Source organism: Chlamydotis macqueenii, chromosome 2 (assembly GCF_036417535.1).
Source record: "Chlamydotis macqueenii isolate bChlMac1 chromosome 2, bChlMac1.mat, whole genome shotgun sequence".
In the NCBI taxonomy this organism is placed as follows: Eukaryota; Metazoa; Chordata; class Aves; order Otidiformes; family Otididae; genus Chlamydotis; species Chlamydotis macqueenii.
Window position 1 is genome coordinate 2,442,544 of NC_141557.1, and position 16,627 is coordinate 2,459,170.

Below are 16,627 nucleotides of genomic sequence, written 5' to 3' on the forward strand. Positions count from 1 at the left end.
CGCCTTTTCCTCTCCAAGATTGCGGGATATTGTCCCCACGTGGTGGTTTCCTGCAGCCCTGTGTCCCGGCTGCTGGCTGCCTGCGACTGACCTCCTGGAGCACAGCCCGGGGAGTAATTTAATGCAATTATTTAGGCTTAAATAATTGCGGCTCATGTGGGTTTGTGGATGAGAGTTTGTGCTTAGCACCCCGAGAAAAAGATGGAGAAAATGAGTTCGTTATAGCAGCGTTAATGAACCAGGGCTGGGTGCAGAGGGACAGCGGTTATCCCCGATTTCGGCTAGCGCAGCGGAGTTAGGGATGAATAAATGCCAAGGATGAGCCTTCGCGGGTGGGAGCTTGGGGCTGTCCCGCTGCAGCGGCAGCCAGCAAGCCCCAGACACAGCAAGGTTTCGGGCGGTGGGAGAGCAGAGAGCGGAAAGCTGGTGGAGCGAGAGGCTGCCGGCAACGTGTGTAACTGCCCGGGGACCGGCGAGGACCAGAGTTTGCCCTTGCAGCCCAGAAAGCCAATGGCATCCTGGGCTGCACCCCAGCAGCGTGGGCAGCGGGCGAGGGAGGGGATTCTGCCCCTCTGCTCCGCTCTGGTGAGACCCCACCTGGAGTACTGTGTCCAGTTCTGGAGCCCCCAACACCAGAAGGCCGTGGAGCTGTTGGAGAGGGTCCAGAGGACGCCACGCAGATGCTGAGAGGGCTGGAGCAGCTCTGCTGTGAGGCCGGGCTGGGAGAGCTGGGGCTGTTCTGCCTGGAGAAGAGGAGGCTCCGGGGAGACCTGAGAGCGGCCTTCCAGTGCCTAAAGGGGGCTGCAGGAAAGGTGGGGAGAGACTGTTCAGCAGGGCCTGGTGTGACAGGACGAGGGGTAACGGTGTTAAAAGAGAAGGAGGTAGATTTAGATCAGATATTAGGAAAAATATTTTTACACAGAGAGTGATGGAACACTGTCCCAGGTTGCCCAGAGAGGGGGTGGATGCCCCATCCCTGGAAACATTCCAGGCCAGGTTGGATGAGGCCCAAGCAACCTGATCTGGTTGGAGATGTCCCTGCTCCTTGCAGGGGGGTTGGACTGGGTGGGCTTTGAAGGTCCCTTCCAACCCAAACGATTCTATGATTTTATGATTCTCTGTCCTTTTTCAGCATTTTCTTAGCTGGGAGAAGGATTTCTGAATTGCCTGGATGAGGGGTGTTCTACCAGGGGTGCATTTCAGAAATGCATTTCTGCCTTAGGTACGGAGGAGGGACTGATCTCCTCTACCAAGAGATGCCTGCACGGAGCTGGTCCCCCCAGGACCACTGAGAATCCACGGGGTGCAGAGGCAGTTCCCAGCATGGCTGGTGTGACTTGCTTTGTGCAGAGGCTTCAGGGTAAAATGAAACCTCCTGGAAGTGTCTTTTTATCTCCATCACCTACAAAGGAGCCCAACCCACCGGGTGTGAATGTCCACATCTGGGTAGATGAATCCCATATCAGAGAGGATTTTTTTCCCAGTATAACTTTAGATATTTTACATCGGAGACTCTGGCAGAGGTCAACTGAGCATCACAGAGAATTTTCTTTTCAAAATTCCCCCTGTCTCTGCCAACCCCACTCAGCACCAGGGCATTTTGGTGCTCCTCAACTGCTTTCAAAGCATAGAAAGCATAGAAATTCAGATTGCCCAGAAAGGTGGTGGAAGACCCATCCCTGGAAACGTTCAAGGCCAGGTTGGCCGGGGCTCTGAGCAACCTGATCTGGTTGGAGATGTCCCTTCTCCTTGCAGGGGGGTTGGACTAGATGGGCTTTGAAGGTCCCTTCCAACCCAAACCCTTCTGTGATTCTATGATTCGAAGAAAACTGAGGACACAGGCAAAGGCAGGAGGATTTGATCCCGCCGGAGACGGGTCCTGCTGCGCTAGCGGGGTTTGAAATCCCTGTGACGATGTGGAGGACGGGGAAGAATCACCCAACGCCTGCCAAATTAATCTCACGGGAAGCTCTGGGAATCATCTTGTCCTTCTATCCAGGTTTTAGCTAAGACACACACTCAGCGAGGGCTGGCGCAAACCTCCCCCCGACTCTCAGCACTGCAGGTCTTGAGCATGCTACGGCTTTCCTCAAACCATCCCCTGAGCCAATGCAGTGCACTGAACCGGCAGAGTTATATTTTCTGACCACTGAAACGTTTAAATACTACTTCACTGTATAACGCTGTGCTAAAAAAAAAAAAGAAAACCCAGACAAAAAGTGAATAAAAGCTGTAGGAAGAGAAAAAACAAATACAGGCTCAAACTGGCTTCCTGGTTCTTTCCCATTTCCACTTTTCTTTCCATTTCCGCCCTTTCAAATACGCTCTGTGGGGCTTCAGACACCAGATGTGATGGTTAGGAGGCAGCACGGGCATGCATGGAGAGGGCGAAGGGCTGCTCGCGGAGTGGCCGCCACATCTCCGTAGGTGCAAGAGGGATGCAGGACCACGCAAAGAAGGGCCAAAGCTGGCTGAGGGTCTACAGTGGACCCTGGAGTCTCCGTGCAGCCGTGCTTCCAGGAAAGCAGGTTTCCTCAGCCCCACTTCTTACGCACAGCACGTGCCAGCAGCCAGGCAAGAGCGCGTTCGCACGCCAAGGTCACCTCGAATCACATCCGCCGCCTGTTTTTATTTCTCCACCTGCTCTGCCTTTGCAGCCGCCCGACACGCGTCGCCTCCCAGCAGGGCAGGCGCTGAATTCAGGGCCGAGCACGCCGCACCGCTCGCCAGCGCCAGCAGCGGATCCGTCCTCCCGCATGCGGGGATACGCGATAAGGTTATCGCCGCCGGGCCACGCGGGGAAAGTCTGGTCCCGCCCAAGGGCCAGCTGGCTGAATGTGCCATCTGCTGCCGTCGCATTTGCAGCTCCCAAAAAACGAGCCCCTTTTCGCCAAGGGTTTTCGGTTCGGTGAGTTCATGCTGGGGCTCGGCGCCGGCTCTGCCCGTCCCGACGAAGGCTGACGGCTCCTTTTTTGCAGGGTTCATTCTGGGCCAGCCGAGCCCTCTCCCCGCAGAGCTGCGCACGTGCTGGTGTCGGCAGCGCAACGGCCTTCAACCCAATTGCGGCAACCGGAGAAAAGCAATCACAAATGACAAGCATGACCCACGGCCGTTTCTTGAGCTGTGGGATGAATTCCAGCATTAACGAGCTGCAGCCGAACCCGGGGCTACCGGGGCCCTTCACAGCCCACGTCCCATGGAGGCAAAAGAGCAGCACGCTTCAGCTCCACGCTTTTAACACAGTGATTTTATTTCCGTGTAATGCTGCTTAGTGGACATTCCCACTGTCAAACGCTATCATTTATTCCAGAATGGACTGTTTTTCCAGGAGCGTTCAGTGAGGATGGGGGCAGCTGACGGGAAAGAGAACTAAGGGAGCATTAAAATGGAGTGGAAAACAGGAATCTTTGGAGCTGCAGTGTTCTCCAGCCAAAATGTCGCTGGAGGAGAACGGGTACGTACCCTATCTGCCTGCGGTTTCCAGCGGATTAAAGGCTCGGGGAGGAAGGAATGACTAAGGGGGCTGGAACGCTGAGGGCAGCCAGGAGCGCAGGGCAGGGGCAGCCCCCGCACAACCAAACCGCACCAGGTGGGTTCGTTTTAGGCCGTTTCCTTCACTTCCCGCATGGCAGAGGCCGCCGTCCCCAGGCCGGGCAGGGGCAGCGGTGGGGTGCCCCGCACCGGCTCTGCGACTGCTCCCAAAACCGCTGCCCCTCGCCCGATGGCTGCCAGAGCCGGGACCGGCGGGGAAGGGGCGGAGCGGGCGGGAAAAGGGCGGGACCCGAGGCGCCCCCTCCCTTCCTCGCCAGCAGGCGGCGCCCTCCCCGCGGACACACACAAGATGGCGGCGGCGGCGAAGGGCGGCGAGCCCTTCTGACAGCGTTCGGGCGACCCGCCGCCATGTTGGTGAGGGCGGGAACGGCGGCGGCGGCGGCGGCGGGAACAACAACCCTGCCCGGGCTGCGCCGGCTATGGCGGGGCGGGGGGAGCGGGGTCGCCGCTTGCTTCCCGTTGGGCCGGGCGCTGCTGGACGTGCGGGGCGCCGACTCCGCCATTTTCCTGCAGGGGCTCCTCACCAATGACGTCACGCGGCTGGTAGCGGGGGACGGCCCCCCCGCCGCCACCGCGGCGGCCCTGCCGCGCGCGCTCTACGCGCATGCGCTCAACGTCCAGGGCCGCTGCCTCTATGACCTCATCCTCTACAGGTGAGACCAAGCGGAGGGAGGGGAGGAGCTGGGCGAGACCACTGCTGGGAGGGGGAGGAGGAGGCGTCCTGTTGCCATGGAAACGGGGCGCGCGGCCTCGGCGGGATCCGCGTTCGCGGGCCGTTCCCGTCAGCGGCCATGTCACCCACCGCTCTCCGCGGCGTTTCTGGCTTCTCTTTCGAAATTAATGTGCAAAAAAAGCGCTCACGCTGTCTATTTTTCACCACTGGCCGCAGTCTCCGTGAGCGACCGCAGCAGAAAAACCTTTAATATTTTTAAAGCAGACCTCAGGGCAGGCCCCAGGCACGGTGTCCGGGCCCAAACAAGCGGTTTGCGCTGCCTCACGGGTGCCGCAGCCACTGACACCACGCCACATGTAACAATTACGTGTAATAATCACACCGTAGGTGCGGTGTCCGTGAAAAACCAGGCTCGCGCAAACTTTTGGGTCGGGTTAACGGCGTGGTAAAAGTCACCCCGCTTTAGGTAAGCGTGAGCGGTACAGAAAACCGTAAGGCCGGACCTGTTTCTGTATTTGGGCAGTATTTGCTAGAAAATAATGAAACGGATGGCTGAAAGAGTTCGGATATTTCACTGTGGGGAGCTGAGTGGCCTTGTAGCCTTCGGTGAAATTCCCCGGGTCTCCGGATTCACACCAGGATCAAGATAAAGCGTGCTGGCTTCCGCTGCTGTCGGCATTTGTTTTTCTGACCTTGTGAAGTGTTAACTTTTTTTTAGGCTTCACCAGAGTCCAGAAGAAGAGCCGCACATCCTGCTGGAGTGTGACAGCAGCGTGCTGGATGCCATACAGAAACATCTGAAACTGTACAAAATCCGGAGGAAAGTAAACATCGCCCCTTGCCTTGACCTCTCTTTGTGGGCTGTCATCCCAGGGGAGCAGGCCGGAGACATTAGCAGTTCCCTCGCTAAATGTGCAGACCAGGCTCCGATTTTAACTCCTGACCCCAGAACAGAAGTCATGGGCTGGAGACTGATTGCAAAAAAAGGAGCAAATCTATCGGAGATTATCCCTGGGAGTCATCTTGGAAACATTCAGGATTACCACAGGCACAGGTATAAACAAGGTAAAGCCAAGTCCTGTCTTGCAGTCTGTGTCACGGATTTGGGGAAATTTATTCATGTAGTATCACAGTTTCATCATATTATCAGAGTCCATAGGCTGATATAAGGCAGAGGAATAAATTATGAAAGCTGCATTGGTATGTCTCAGTGTGTTTAACTTGTTAATAAGTGCAGGTCTTGTTTGCTACTTTGAGGATTAAATTGATCTGGTAATTATAATTCTGTCTGGTGGCAGAATCAATATTTGGGTCTGGTTTCCTATTGCAAAGATTATGGGGCGGTGGGTCAGGAACACTAACAGCAGAAGAAAACCAGGATTATTCATTTTCTTGGAAGGAAACTTGCGTGGTTTGAGTCATTTTGATTATCTGGGGGTTATGTACAGCCTGTGTATTTTCCTTGTTGCTAAGGAAGGAAAAGGAAACACCTCAACGTACTTTCCTAAAAATGTATGCCTGGATTCGCACAGTTAACTTGGAGGCCAAGGCGTGGATGGTTGATTTGAGAGGGAACTCGGTCCCCGCAGCCCCTGGGCCTGCGCAGAGCTCCCATTGATTTTATGGTGTCCGCACAGAGAGTGGATTAAATCAATTGGCAGACTGAAAGATGATGGTCCTTTGCTTAAACCTGAGTCCATTTGGTTCAGAAAGCTGTTAATGGGTCAGACTGGGCTGGACTGTGGTGGCGTGCTACCTCCCTGAAACACCAGCACTCGTCTTGCTGTGCTGCTGTGGAAAGCTGGATCCAATGCTCTGCTTTAAAAAAATACTATTTTTGTGGCGTTGGTCACAAAAAGAAGGGCTGATTCTACAGACATTTGGCATTTGGGCTTTAACAAAGACAGTTGGCCAGCTTAGCCCTGAAGAAAATAACCAAAATCTACTCGTGGGGTGTGGGTGAGAAGGATTTTGCCACTGGCATTAGATGGACGTTGATGATGATGGAAGTCTGGGTGCTTTGCATTTCCACTGGTCTGCTTGTGAGGTGCTGTAAACATAATTAAATTAGGTTCTGGTGCAGTTCTCTCTTTACCCTCAAGAGTAAATATAATTTATGGCTAATTTTTTCACTCAAGGCCCAAACCGGGATACCGGGAAATTCATTATTTCACACTGCTTTGTATGGCTTCTCTTGGTTTTACACCTTGCAGAGGAGGCATGCTCAAAAAATCTCAAATACTGAAGATCTTACCGCATTTACCCATTGGTTTTACTCTTTTCCTAGGAATTCCTGAAGGTGTGAAAGATCTCCCTCCTGGAGTAGCCCTCCCGCTGGAATCAAACCTGGCCTACATGAACGGCATCAGCTTTACCAAAGGCTGTTACATCGGACAGGAGCTGACAGCCAGGACCCACCACATGGGTGTCATTCGCAAACGTCTGCTGCCGATCCGCTTTGCAGCTCCTCTTCCCAAGGACAGCGTTCCCGAGGGTGCCGACATCTTAACCGAATCGGGAAAGTCGGCCGGCAAGTTCCGGGCTGGAGGAGGTGAACTCGGTATAGCTTTGCTGAGATTAGCTAATATCAATGAACCACTCTGCCTAAATGTAGCAGGGGAGAAAGTGAAGCTCACTGCAAGTAAACCCGAGTGGTGGCCAAAACCCACGAGTAAATAAATGAGGAGCCACCACGCGCGCATTTGCCTTACTGAGAACGTATTTTGTGTGATGAGTTTGGGAAGGTGGGTCACTGAGGACCTGTTAAGCGTTGTGGAGAGAGCTGTAAAGCCTACGCAGGGAAGCGCAACTTTTCCTGAGGGTACCCTGAATTTATTTAAGGGTTGCCACATGTTGTTGCGTTGGCCTCCAGCCGAATTTTCAGTCCGCCCCTCGCTCGGTCAGACTGTGCTCTGCGTAGGGTGCGGTGCGCGTTCAGAGCGAAGCGAGCGACGGGAGCAGGAGTTTCCGCGTCGTATGCACTGAATGTTTCTGTTCAGAATAACCATTCTGTGGTATTATCATGGAGTTTTTTTTTAATGTAGAGCATGCTGCTCTTACCTTGCATACGATACCTACTCAGGCTAAAGTGTTCACTGCAAATTACTCCTTGCACTGAGCTGCTTCTTAACCTTGCTGATTGAGTGGGTGGCTTTTTCCCACCGCTCCAGCTGCTAATTGTGTTCAGGGGGAGGAACACCTTGTACTGCACATTTCAGACCTTGATTTTAATGAGTCGTTCCTGGTGGGAAAGCTCTCAAACATCCCAGTCTCCTGCTTCAGTGCCGGCAGAGGGAGCGCAGCCAGCAGCAGCCGCCTCCTCTGCCACTCCTGACCTCCGTCATGCAACGCTTCCTTCGCTCAAACGGCTGATTCAGAGAGGAAAGTGATATTTTACCGAAATGAGGTGCACTGGCGCGTGCCCTGGGGTGACTATTGTATTGGGGTACTGGTGCTTGGCAGAGTAATCTGTTACTAGAAGCACGTGCCCTCTGGTTGCCAACAACAGTTGAGGGGTGGATTTTTTTTTTGGCATCAGCATCTTTGCTCTGTCATCCTGTAAAAAAAATCATCCGCGCTTCCCTGAAGCCTTTGGCAGGGTTTTCCTCACTCCCTCCGCAAAGCTGAGGAAGGGACGACGTGTCTCCGTCCCAGACCTTTGCGCCTTCCCTCAGCGTTAAGCCAGAGTCCCTGGAGAAAGGGTTAACGCCACACCTGCTCTTGCCTTAGCCTCGAGTTCCCGAGGGAGGATTTTCACTGCTGCTTCACCACCTTTTTCTGAGAGCTCTCTGTACCCCTCCTACAAAAACCTGTCCCCGCTGCCGTCTCTAGCTGAGGATTTCTCCATCCACCGTCCCCTGTGGGTTTTCAGAGCAGCCCGGCACTTCAGCGTTTCTTTGCTGCATTTTTCTGGCTCCTGCTGCTCTTCTGTCTTCACACTTTTTTCTCGCTTCTGCAGTCAACATATTCCTCTTCGCTTCCCCAAAGCCAGCCAGCTCTGTGCCTCCTAACCCTGCGAGCCTGCGGTAATTTACAGGAGCCCTGTGTATTTCTGTATGACAGTAAATCCATGATGTGCCCGTGTGTGCAGACGAGGGTGATGAGAGATGAGCTGGTGAGATCCCATTCTGACCAAAAAAAAAAAAAGCTCTTGCATGCGTATTTGTACACAAAACCCATCCAAAGCACATTCTGCCACTGGTTCAGTGTCACTGTGACTGTGAAAGGAATTTATCTGTGAAAAATGCTCATACTGGTTAAAACCCTGTGCTTGCTGTAAAAGGAGTTTGTGGAATAGCTCATTAAAAGTTTATTGTATCAGAAATTTAAATGTGATTTGTCTGAAAGAGAAGAGACGCTACCTTCTGTTTGCCTCGTGTGAAGATAAACACCAGAATAACTTTTTCAGGTTGCTTGCTGACACAAAATGTGTCTTACACCGTTGGTCACTCCTTTGTCAGGTTTGAGCTTCTTAACAAAGTCTTTCTGCTGGAAAAAATAAATGAAACTGCAGCGCTTCACCCTTTCTGCATCCTCCGAATACGACGAAGGCGAGCAGCTTTTCCTCTCTGCCACCCATTGTGCAAAGCCTCCTCAGAATAGTTATTGTGCTGGTGCGCGCTGAATAAACACTGCATTTCTTCTGTTTGGGGAAGCCCTGCGTCTCTTTTCCTGGCGCACGCCCGTTTCTTTTTTCTTAAGGTATGTGAAAGGCTTTTCTGTTGCTAACAGCTGCGGGTCGCAAACATGGGTGCTTAGACACAAAATAAACACGCGGGTTGATTTTTCAGAGGTGCTAGATCACTTCTGGAGGAAGGATGTGGCACAGATTGGAGAGGGCAGCCCAAATCCACGCCATCATTATATTTTTATTCTCCCTCACAGCCTGCTCCGTCGTTAATGGCTTTAGCCGGGTGCGCTTGGGCTGGAGGGCCAGGGTATCGGCTGTGTTGGCGCAGGGCTGATTTTGCAGGGGTGTCAGCCTCGCTGATGGTCCGTGACAGAGCGAATCTCCTCCAGCCAAGGTGGGACTGAGTGACGCGCAGCGAGGAGCTCCACTGCTGACTGAAGCCACCCAAGAGCCAGCCAAAAGGGGGCAAGAAACCTCCCGCCTGCTCGTTACAGCAGCCAAAGGGCTGAAATGGCCTCAGGGGCACTTTTAATAACAGATTTCTGCAGGAAGGAGGACATGGTGAGAACTGGAACACAGGCACCAGGCCCACACGGCCCCTCTGCTGCCACAGGCGGGAAACGAGACGCTTTTGTGGTGCAATTCTGTCAGGTTTCCGCGCCTTCCTCAGCATGGGACCAACATGGCGGCAGAGGGGACCTGTCAGGTTACCTGCTCAGGTGCCTCAGACTAAATACAGCTGGAAAATGGAGACCTTGCTCTCCGAGGGGCCAATCCCTTCCCGATCCCCGTTTTCCGGGTGTTCCCCCTCGCTGCCTCAGTTTCCCCTCGCCCTCCCCGCCATGACCGGTCCGTCCCCCCCCACACCCGCTCCGCGATGGTTCGCCCCTCCCCTTTCTAGCCCCCCCCCCCCGTGGAGTGGTTTCTCCCACCGACGCCCATCGACCCGGGGCTCGCTCCCCTCCCTTCCCGCTCCCGCTTCTGCCGGCGGGCGGGAAAGGGCGCTCGCGCCGTTCCCGCCCTCGGCCGCGCGCGCGCGCCGCCCCGGCCCCCGATGGCGGGAGGCGAGGGGGAGGATAAGATGGTGGCGGGCAGGGCCCGGCCTCCGGCCGTCCGGCCTGACGGGGCTCCGCGGGCAGAGGTGAGGGCATAGCGCTGCTGCTGCCCCGCTGCCAGGACGGGGCTGCGGCTCCGCAGCTGAGGGGATGAGCGGGGTTTGGGGGCGGAGGTTGTGAGGCGCTTCGCTCATGTGAGGGGGAGGAACCGGCCTGTGCCCTGCGAGGAGCGGCGGCGGAGGGGCAGCGGGGGTCTGTGGGACCCCGTAGGGATAGGGGAACCTCTGCGGTGCTGGCAGAGCGGAGCTGTGTAAATAAAGGACATATCTGCGAAAGTGCAAGGCTGTCTTCTTGCCTGTCACATGCACTGTGCCAGAGATCTGTGTAGGCTCAGAAGTTAAGGAGCCGTGACCGGTGTTGACAGCAAAAATGATGTTTCTGCACGGAGGGACAGGAGAAGAGAGCCGTGAAGTAAGCAAATGTTAAAGCCTGAAATCCCAGTAGGGTAAGACAGGAGTCACCTTCTGAGGCTGCGGAGGGGAATACATTAAAATGTTTGGTTTCAGGAAAAAGGTTTATTTTTGCCTCTTGTCGTCTCCCCCCCCCGTTTTTTTTTTTTTCTTGGAAGAAATATTTGATTTAATTATTATGGTTTTTACATTTCCTGTCATAGTAAAAAGCCAAAAAAAGCTGTCTTTGTATGATGAGGGGTCCGGAAGAGTGGCTGCTAATATTTAAGTCTACTGTATAAACAGATGTTCTGCCGAGTTATTAAAATCACTGCAATCTGCTATTTTAAAATAAGTGTATAATTACTTGAATGAATTCACACTGCTGTGGCCAGGTTGATGCTAGGAGGTTGTGCCTGAGTATCTTCACAGCTGAAGTGTGCAAGTTTAAAAAGACCTTACAGGTATTTGTATTTGGTATTTTGAGTTTGTTTGCCCGCTGTTAATGTGCTGCTGAAACCTTTGGAATCTTCAGGGGCTATCACAACGCTGCGCAGCTGAGAGTCACAAATCAAGATTGACTCATCACAGCCTGCTGTGGTCCTGCTTTTCCAGCAGGCTCGTTTTCTCCAGCGTTTTTCCAAGGAGGGGAAATTTTGCGTGTTACTTTGAGAGGAGGGTGAGGCTACTGCTGCTTCTAGCTACTTTATAAGAATGTTTTTGGGAGCACAGTTTCTGCTGGATGGTAGCAATGAGGTACACTCCGTTCTTACTTCAGTCTGCTCTCAACTGTTTCCCTGTGCAGTGTTTTGCTTTTACGTAGACTCTGAGCCTTTCAGAAAAGGCTGTCTTGTTTTTTTTTTCTGTAACACGCTGTTCTCAAGCTAGCGGAAATAATTTATGCCTAAACTGGTTTTGTGGATTTGTGCCTGGATTTCCTCTCTTTCTTTCTGTCCTGCCCAGGCCAAATGAGTGTGAAATTCTGCTGTCAGAACTCGTTTGACGCTATTTATATCACTAAAATTACTGCGTGTACTTCAGTACTGTGGTGCCGTAACACTGGAAATGTTAGAGGTCTCTCTGGTTACTTTAATCCGTGGTCAGAGCATGGCTTCAGGTTCTTGATATTTTTATTTATTTATTTATTTTTCTTAAAACACTTGAATTCAGCGTGTATTATCGGCAGCACTGGTGCAAATACGCTATTCCAAAAACCTAAATGTGGAAATGGGTATAAAAGCTTCCCGCGTCGTGTTTATACGTGTTGTCATTCTCAAATTGGGCTTTCATCAGGCACTTGGAGAAGCTGGAGGAGGACAGTCGCCGTCTCTGAATGCCGTTGGAGCTTTGTGGAGAGAAACCAGAGGGAGAACAGCAATAATGTAAACAAGGGCTGAGGTTTTTAGGGAGGGGGTGACCTCATTTTCTATTTACTGCTGTGTCAGAAAAGCTATGTGGAATACACTTCAGTGATATTTGGGGGAGGTTATGTGCTGCGTAGCACCCTGCGATGGTAAGGGCTACAGCGGCAGTGGTGAGGGAAGGACTTTGCAGAACAGGGTGGTTACCGTAACTTTGTGAAAATGCCTTGGGAACAGAATAAAAGGTCGGAGAAAGTTGTTGGGCTTTCCTGCCCCCCTCCAGTAAGTCACTGAAGAATTTAAGACCCCAAATAGTTTTCTGATTTCCACTGTAACGCTTTTAACTGTCGTAGGAGTTTTCCCATATTCTGTAAGACGGATTTTGGGGCAGTTTTATTGTTCAGAGTGAACGAGGTATACTTTTAGATTTAATTCAGCTGACTTAAGTGTATGCTGAAGAATATCTTGAGTTTTTTTGAAAAAAAAAATAGTTGGAACTTGTTAGTACTCTGCTCTCTCTTTTTTTTGCTAGGCTGAAGACTGTAATAATGCTTGGTTGATGATGGACTGCACGTCCTAGTAATTGTATTATATTATAGCTGGTGTTTATGTTGTTTTCTTCAAAATGGCTCTGTTAGCCTTTTCCGTTGTCTCTGGATTTCTTTATTTGCTTAAATTGTATTTCTTCATTCTTTTTGTAGCTTTAAAAATACAACGATGTGAGGGAGGGATCGGGGTTCATCATCTGTCTGAGCCAAGGCAAAGAGTTGTGGGAAAATAATGACTTTGTTAAGGAAAAAAAAAGGTGTAAAAGCTGATAAAAAGTAACTGTCTGTGGGATATTTGACTGAAAGTGGGGAGATGGTAAGTCAGGTACAGCACTTTAACGTGAAAGAAGGCTTTTAACTAAAATAACTTTTATTTTTAATTCTTGTTACAGGAAGCAAAGGGCTTGACTTGCTCACACTGCAAGTCGTTTGCGTAGCTGGGCTGAGCCCAATGATGGCTTTCAGTGGGGAGATAGAACAGAAGTGCCAGGTGCATCATCACCACTGACAAAAGATCATGTGTTCTGGCGATTTTTTTTATTTTATTTTTTTTTCATGTGGAGATAGCAAAACCCCAGAGGAACAAGGGATTACAAACTTGTCATAAAAACTCTTGTACGATTAAATACAAGGTTGTTATACCCCATAGCAATTAACATTTCCTTACTGGCTTGTGTTTCCTGATTACAGGTTAAATGGTTTTGGAAGTACCTGATCATCTGAGAATGATTGCTTAGAAATTACTTCTGGTGCGGGAAGGAGGAGAAGGTGCATTTCAAAACCTCCCCCGCACTTTTCTTTTTTCCCGCCTGAGGAGCGCGTCCTGGCTGAAGGAAGCAGTTCAGCTGGATTTCTCGGGCGGTCCCCTAAGCCTCTGCGTGCAGGAGGCTGTTTCTGGGGCTGTCGGTCGCAGTCCTGGATCCCGTACCTCGTAGCTATTGCACCACAGAGGAGAGACTACAATTCCCATAGTACTTCCACATACTGGTACTGCGGTGACATCAGCCATTACATGGCTGAGACTGGTTGTAAAGCAAGAAGACCGAAAATGTAAGCTTGGGGTTTCTTTCACTTCTGTAGCAGGGCCTTTGGCAGCGAGAAGTCTTTGCTTACCGGGGAGGATTTCAGCTGCTGCAGAGGTATTTGAAAGGGTGTGTCTCTGAGGACAACGCGAGGTGATGTTTAAGGGCAAGCAGTTTGTAGTTTGTCGGAGCGTTGGTGCAGCTGAGCGACTCCTCTCTCTAGGAATAGCTGTGTGGAGTAATTGCTTAATGCCAGCGCTGCTAGTTTGCCTCGAGGGGCTGTCTCCTTGCCCCCAGCCCCAAATCTGCTTGCCTCTTTTCCTCTGTTTTTGTCCTGCAGCTTCAAGGGGTAGAGGAGAGACGCTGTCCATAGCCTGGCAACAGTTTCCCTGTGCGTCTGGTGACGGAGGTGTGTAGCGTGTGTCCCGGGGCAGCGATCTTGGCGGGGGTAAACCGAGGTGCGGCGGCCGCGCTGGTTCAGCCCCGTGTGGGCTACGCCGCCGCGCTTGAGAGCGCGGGGTTCGGCGGCTGCTGCTGCAGTGCTCTGCTGTGTACAGCTGGCGTGTTTGAGTGCCACCGCCTTTGCTTCCCCGGTGGCCTGTGTCGGTGGGAGGGAGGAATGCAAGGTTTGTCTCTGTGGAAGTTCATTTCTTGCAATGGGATGAGGTTTATGTGGGTTTTGTTCTTCAGGAGAGACGCTAGGTGTGTGGAGTGGTGCTGGTATTTTGGAAAGCTGGAAAACAACCCAGCCAAGTGATTTTTGCAGTGTAATATTTGCTTAGGTTGCTATAGCGCCGAAATTTAAAGTAAGTGTAATGATTTGTTTGCCTGATAGTGCCCAGCTCACATATCGTGAGCACCTGACAGAAGCATAATTCTCCAAAATCAAATCTCTCTTCCTGTTGACCACCACCAGAGCTGTGTAATAGCGGCGATGAGGAGAGACTTACAAAGCGGACAGGAAACTTGGGAATGCTTGCTGTAGTCCTTTCACTGGGAAATGTAATAACTTTGCGAGTGGGTGATAGATCCCCTTTCATTTCTTTTTAGGAACAGCTGAGATCTGTTACGTGACTTTGTGACAGTGTTTGCTCAAGTCTGCAGTCTTGAAGACGTACTTAGTACTTGAATTTCACAAAGTGAGGAGCTGGTCAAGTAGGAAAAGTAGCTTTATATCGAATCTTGTTATTCGAGTGAAATTAGATACAAGTCTCTATATAATCATATATAGTGTATACAGATCCTTATGCAGATCCTTTTTTAAAAAAAAAATTATTTGGCCTCATGCTGGTTAGTAACTTCAAACAGTTGTATTTACACATCCAGTAATTGATAATTTCGGCATTTTTTTATTTAGTGGAGTTTAAATTGTGCTAGACAGTCCATCTGTCAAAATAAAGCTGGAAGTCCCTCTGTCAAATCTGGAAAAATATTTTGTAACTTCAGTTGGAATTTTGTATTCCTAAAAAAGGTTTATACTGAAAATATGCTGATACCAATAATCCTGGTTTACAGCAACATGTATGTGAAAGGATAAAATCTACAAATCGTGCACTTAAGCTGCCTTTGGATTAGTTGATCCTACAGTGAGTGGAAGTTCAGTTAAATACCCCGTACCGGTTTGTTTAATGGTCGCTTGTGTTTTCCTGGTCTACCAGGAGATAACGGGATGTGACACGCGGTAAGAATTGTAAGTGAAGGTGAATATATAGAGGTAGCTGCTCTTAATTTCCCGTTTATTTCTGTATTTGCTGACTAGATATTTTGAATGTTGCAGGCATTTAGTGATGGAAGTGTTAAAGTAGCTGTCTTTCACCACCTTTGTAAAACTTTCCCTTAGCAGTCCCAAATCTGAACTTCTGGATAATGCCATGCAGCAGCTCAGTCGTTCACTGTTTTCACAACTGGCGACTTCACGTCAGCGTTTCATGAAGGGTGGTTTTGCTTTTTAAATTGGGGGTTAGGGTCTTAGAGCTTTTCTAAACAAAAAGCATCCTCTGAAACTCCAGAGTAAGGTGAGCAGGCTTCAGTCGCTTTTGCCTGCAAAAGTACTTGGAAATAGTAGGACTCTGGTGTTCAAAGTACTCGTGGCTTTGGACTACAGTCAGAGTGGGCAGATCTATCAAAATCTGTCATTAAAAACAATATCAGGAACTTTTGTTAATAGTTTAAATGAATTGCAGATCAGGGCTTTGTTTCTAAGCTACCTGCTGGCAAATTATTCCTTATTTTTTCCAAACTATAAAGCAAGAACTGCAGTGAGCGGGGAGTTTCAAATTTAATTTTCTGAAATTACTAACTTTAGGAAGGCTGAAGTTGTGGTAAGCGCACATATGTAGTCACAGTTTCCAGTGGATAAATCTGTATTGCCTGGTTTCCCAGGTGCTTACCGTGCTTAATTTCTCATCATTTAATATAAATGTTGCAGAAACGTTTTGTGTGTTTGGAGTTTTCTTTAGCTGAGGAAGATGTACCTCACTGGCGTACTGTTTCAAGGATAGTGCTTCATAAAGATAAAAACGAGGAGCAGATTGGAATCTCTTGCCCAACAAACTTCCTGCCATCTAGCTCCGTAAAGCAGATAGGCCAAAATAGAAAAGTTCAGAACGGGTGTGTTAGAGGAGCGTGAGTCTCTAGACTTAAGAGCGGTTTTCCCACGTGACCTGCTTCTGGAACTTGTAAACCCTCAGGTACTGCAGGTGGAAGTTTTTAGGCCTTCCTCATGATCTCTCTACAATATTAAGGTAAAGCTTCAAATCGTCTTTTTTTTTTTTTCTTTTTTTTTTTCCTGGAGGATTAGATGTACCGTAACACGTGGAAGTGCAAAACCTGTGACTGAGGTACTCTTCCACGATGGCAGCAGCGTGTGTACGCGTGCACGCTACATCTCTCTGGAAGTGCAGTATAAATCCACCTGGAGATGCTGTTGTTTGCATTGCGCTGAAAAGCAGATGTTCAGGTTAGCAAAATTCACGTTAATCAAGCAGGAATAATTCAAAGTTAAGTTTCGTATTTACTGCGGCTTCTGCTTGTGCTGAAGTGCAAGCGGATTGTGGAAACTCCGTGGTTGTACGGAATTAGTAGGGTGATTATACACGAGCTTTGAACCATCCCTGAAATTCTGTGGAACTGCACTGAGCTGCATGGATGTCTTGGTGATGACGAATTTCTGTAAATGCCCCAGAAGTTGATTGATTCACAGAGGAGACATCCAGATCAGCGGCCTTGCGGGGATGAATGCTTCAGCATGATTTTAAGCGTTCGGTGTGGCCTGCTGCTCCAGGCACGTTGTGTTGGGTTTTAGCTGGTTGCCATTGGGATGAGTAGGGAAGGAGTG

At 50.3% G+C, this 16,627-nt stretch overlaps 1 protein-coding gene across 4 annotated transcripts; it reads left to right on the forward strand.

The window, feature by feature from the left end:
• Window positions 1-2,844: 2,844 nt before the first annotated feature.
• Window positions 2,845-6,923, forward strand: IBA57 (iron-sulfur cluster assembly factor IBA57). 4 transcript variants are annotated; one of them, XM_086742257.1, is made up of 5 exons: window positions 2,845-2,908; window positions 2,979-3,454; window positions 4,066-4,205; window positions 4,944-5,290; window positions 6,513-6,923. In XM_086742257.1, exons 2-5 carry the CDS (start codon window positions 3,386-3,388, stop codon window positions 6,902-6,904), a joined length of 948 nt encoding a protein of 315 aa, XP_086598383.1. In that variant the 5' UTR covers window positions 2,845-2,908; window positions 2,979-3,385; the 3' UTR covers window positions 6,905-6,923. The 4 variants fall into 4 exon arrangements, with proteins under 4 accessions (XP_086598383.1, XP_086598381.1, XP_086598379.1 ...); XM_086742254.1 differs by lacking the exons at window positions 2,845-2,908; window positions 2,979-3,454 and adding an exon at window positions 3,841-3,906; XM_086742255.1 differs by lacking the exons at window positions 2,845-2,908; window positions 2,979-3,454 and having other exon boundaries at window positions 3,480-4,205; window positions 4,944-5,279; window positions 6,513-6,648.
• Window positions 6,924-16,627: the final 9,704 nt, after the last annotated feature.

Excerpts from the sequence above, each read along its gene's own strand:
- IBA57 (XM_086742253.1), top strand. The coding sequence starts at position 3,901 with ATGTTGGTGAGGGCGGGAACGGCGGCGGCGGCGGCGGCGGGAACAACA. Across the intron at positions 4,206-4,943 it reads TATGACCTCATCCTCTACAG|GCTTCACCAGAGTCCAGAAG; the intron begins GTGAGACCAAGC and ends ACTTTTTTTTAG. Across the intron at positions 5,291-6,512 it reads CAGGCACAGGTATAAACAAG|GAATTCCTGAAGGTGTGAAA; the intron begins GTAAAGCCAAGT and ends CTCTTTTCCTAG.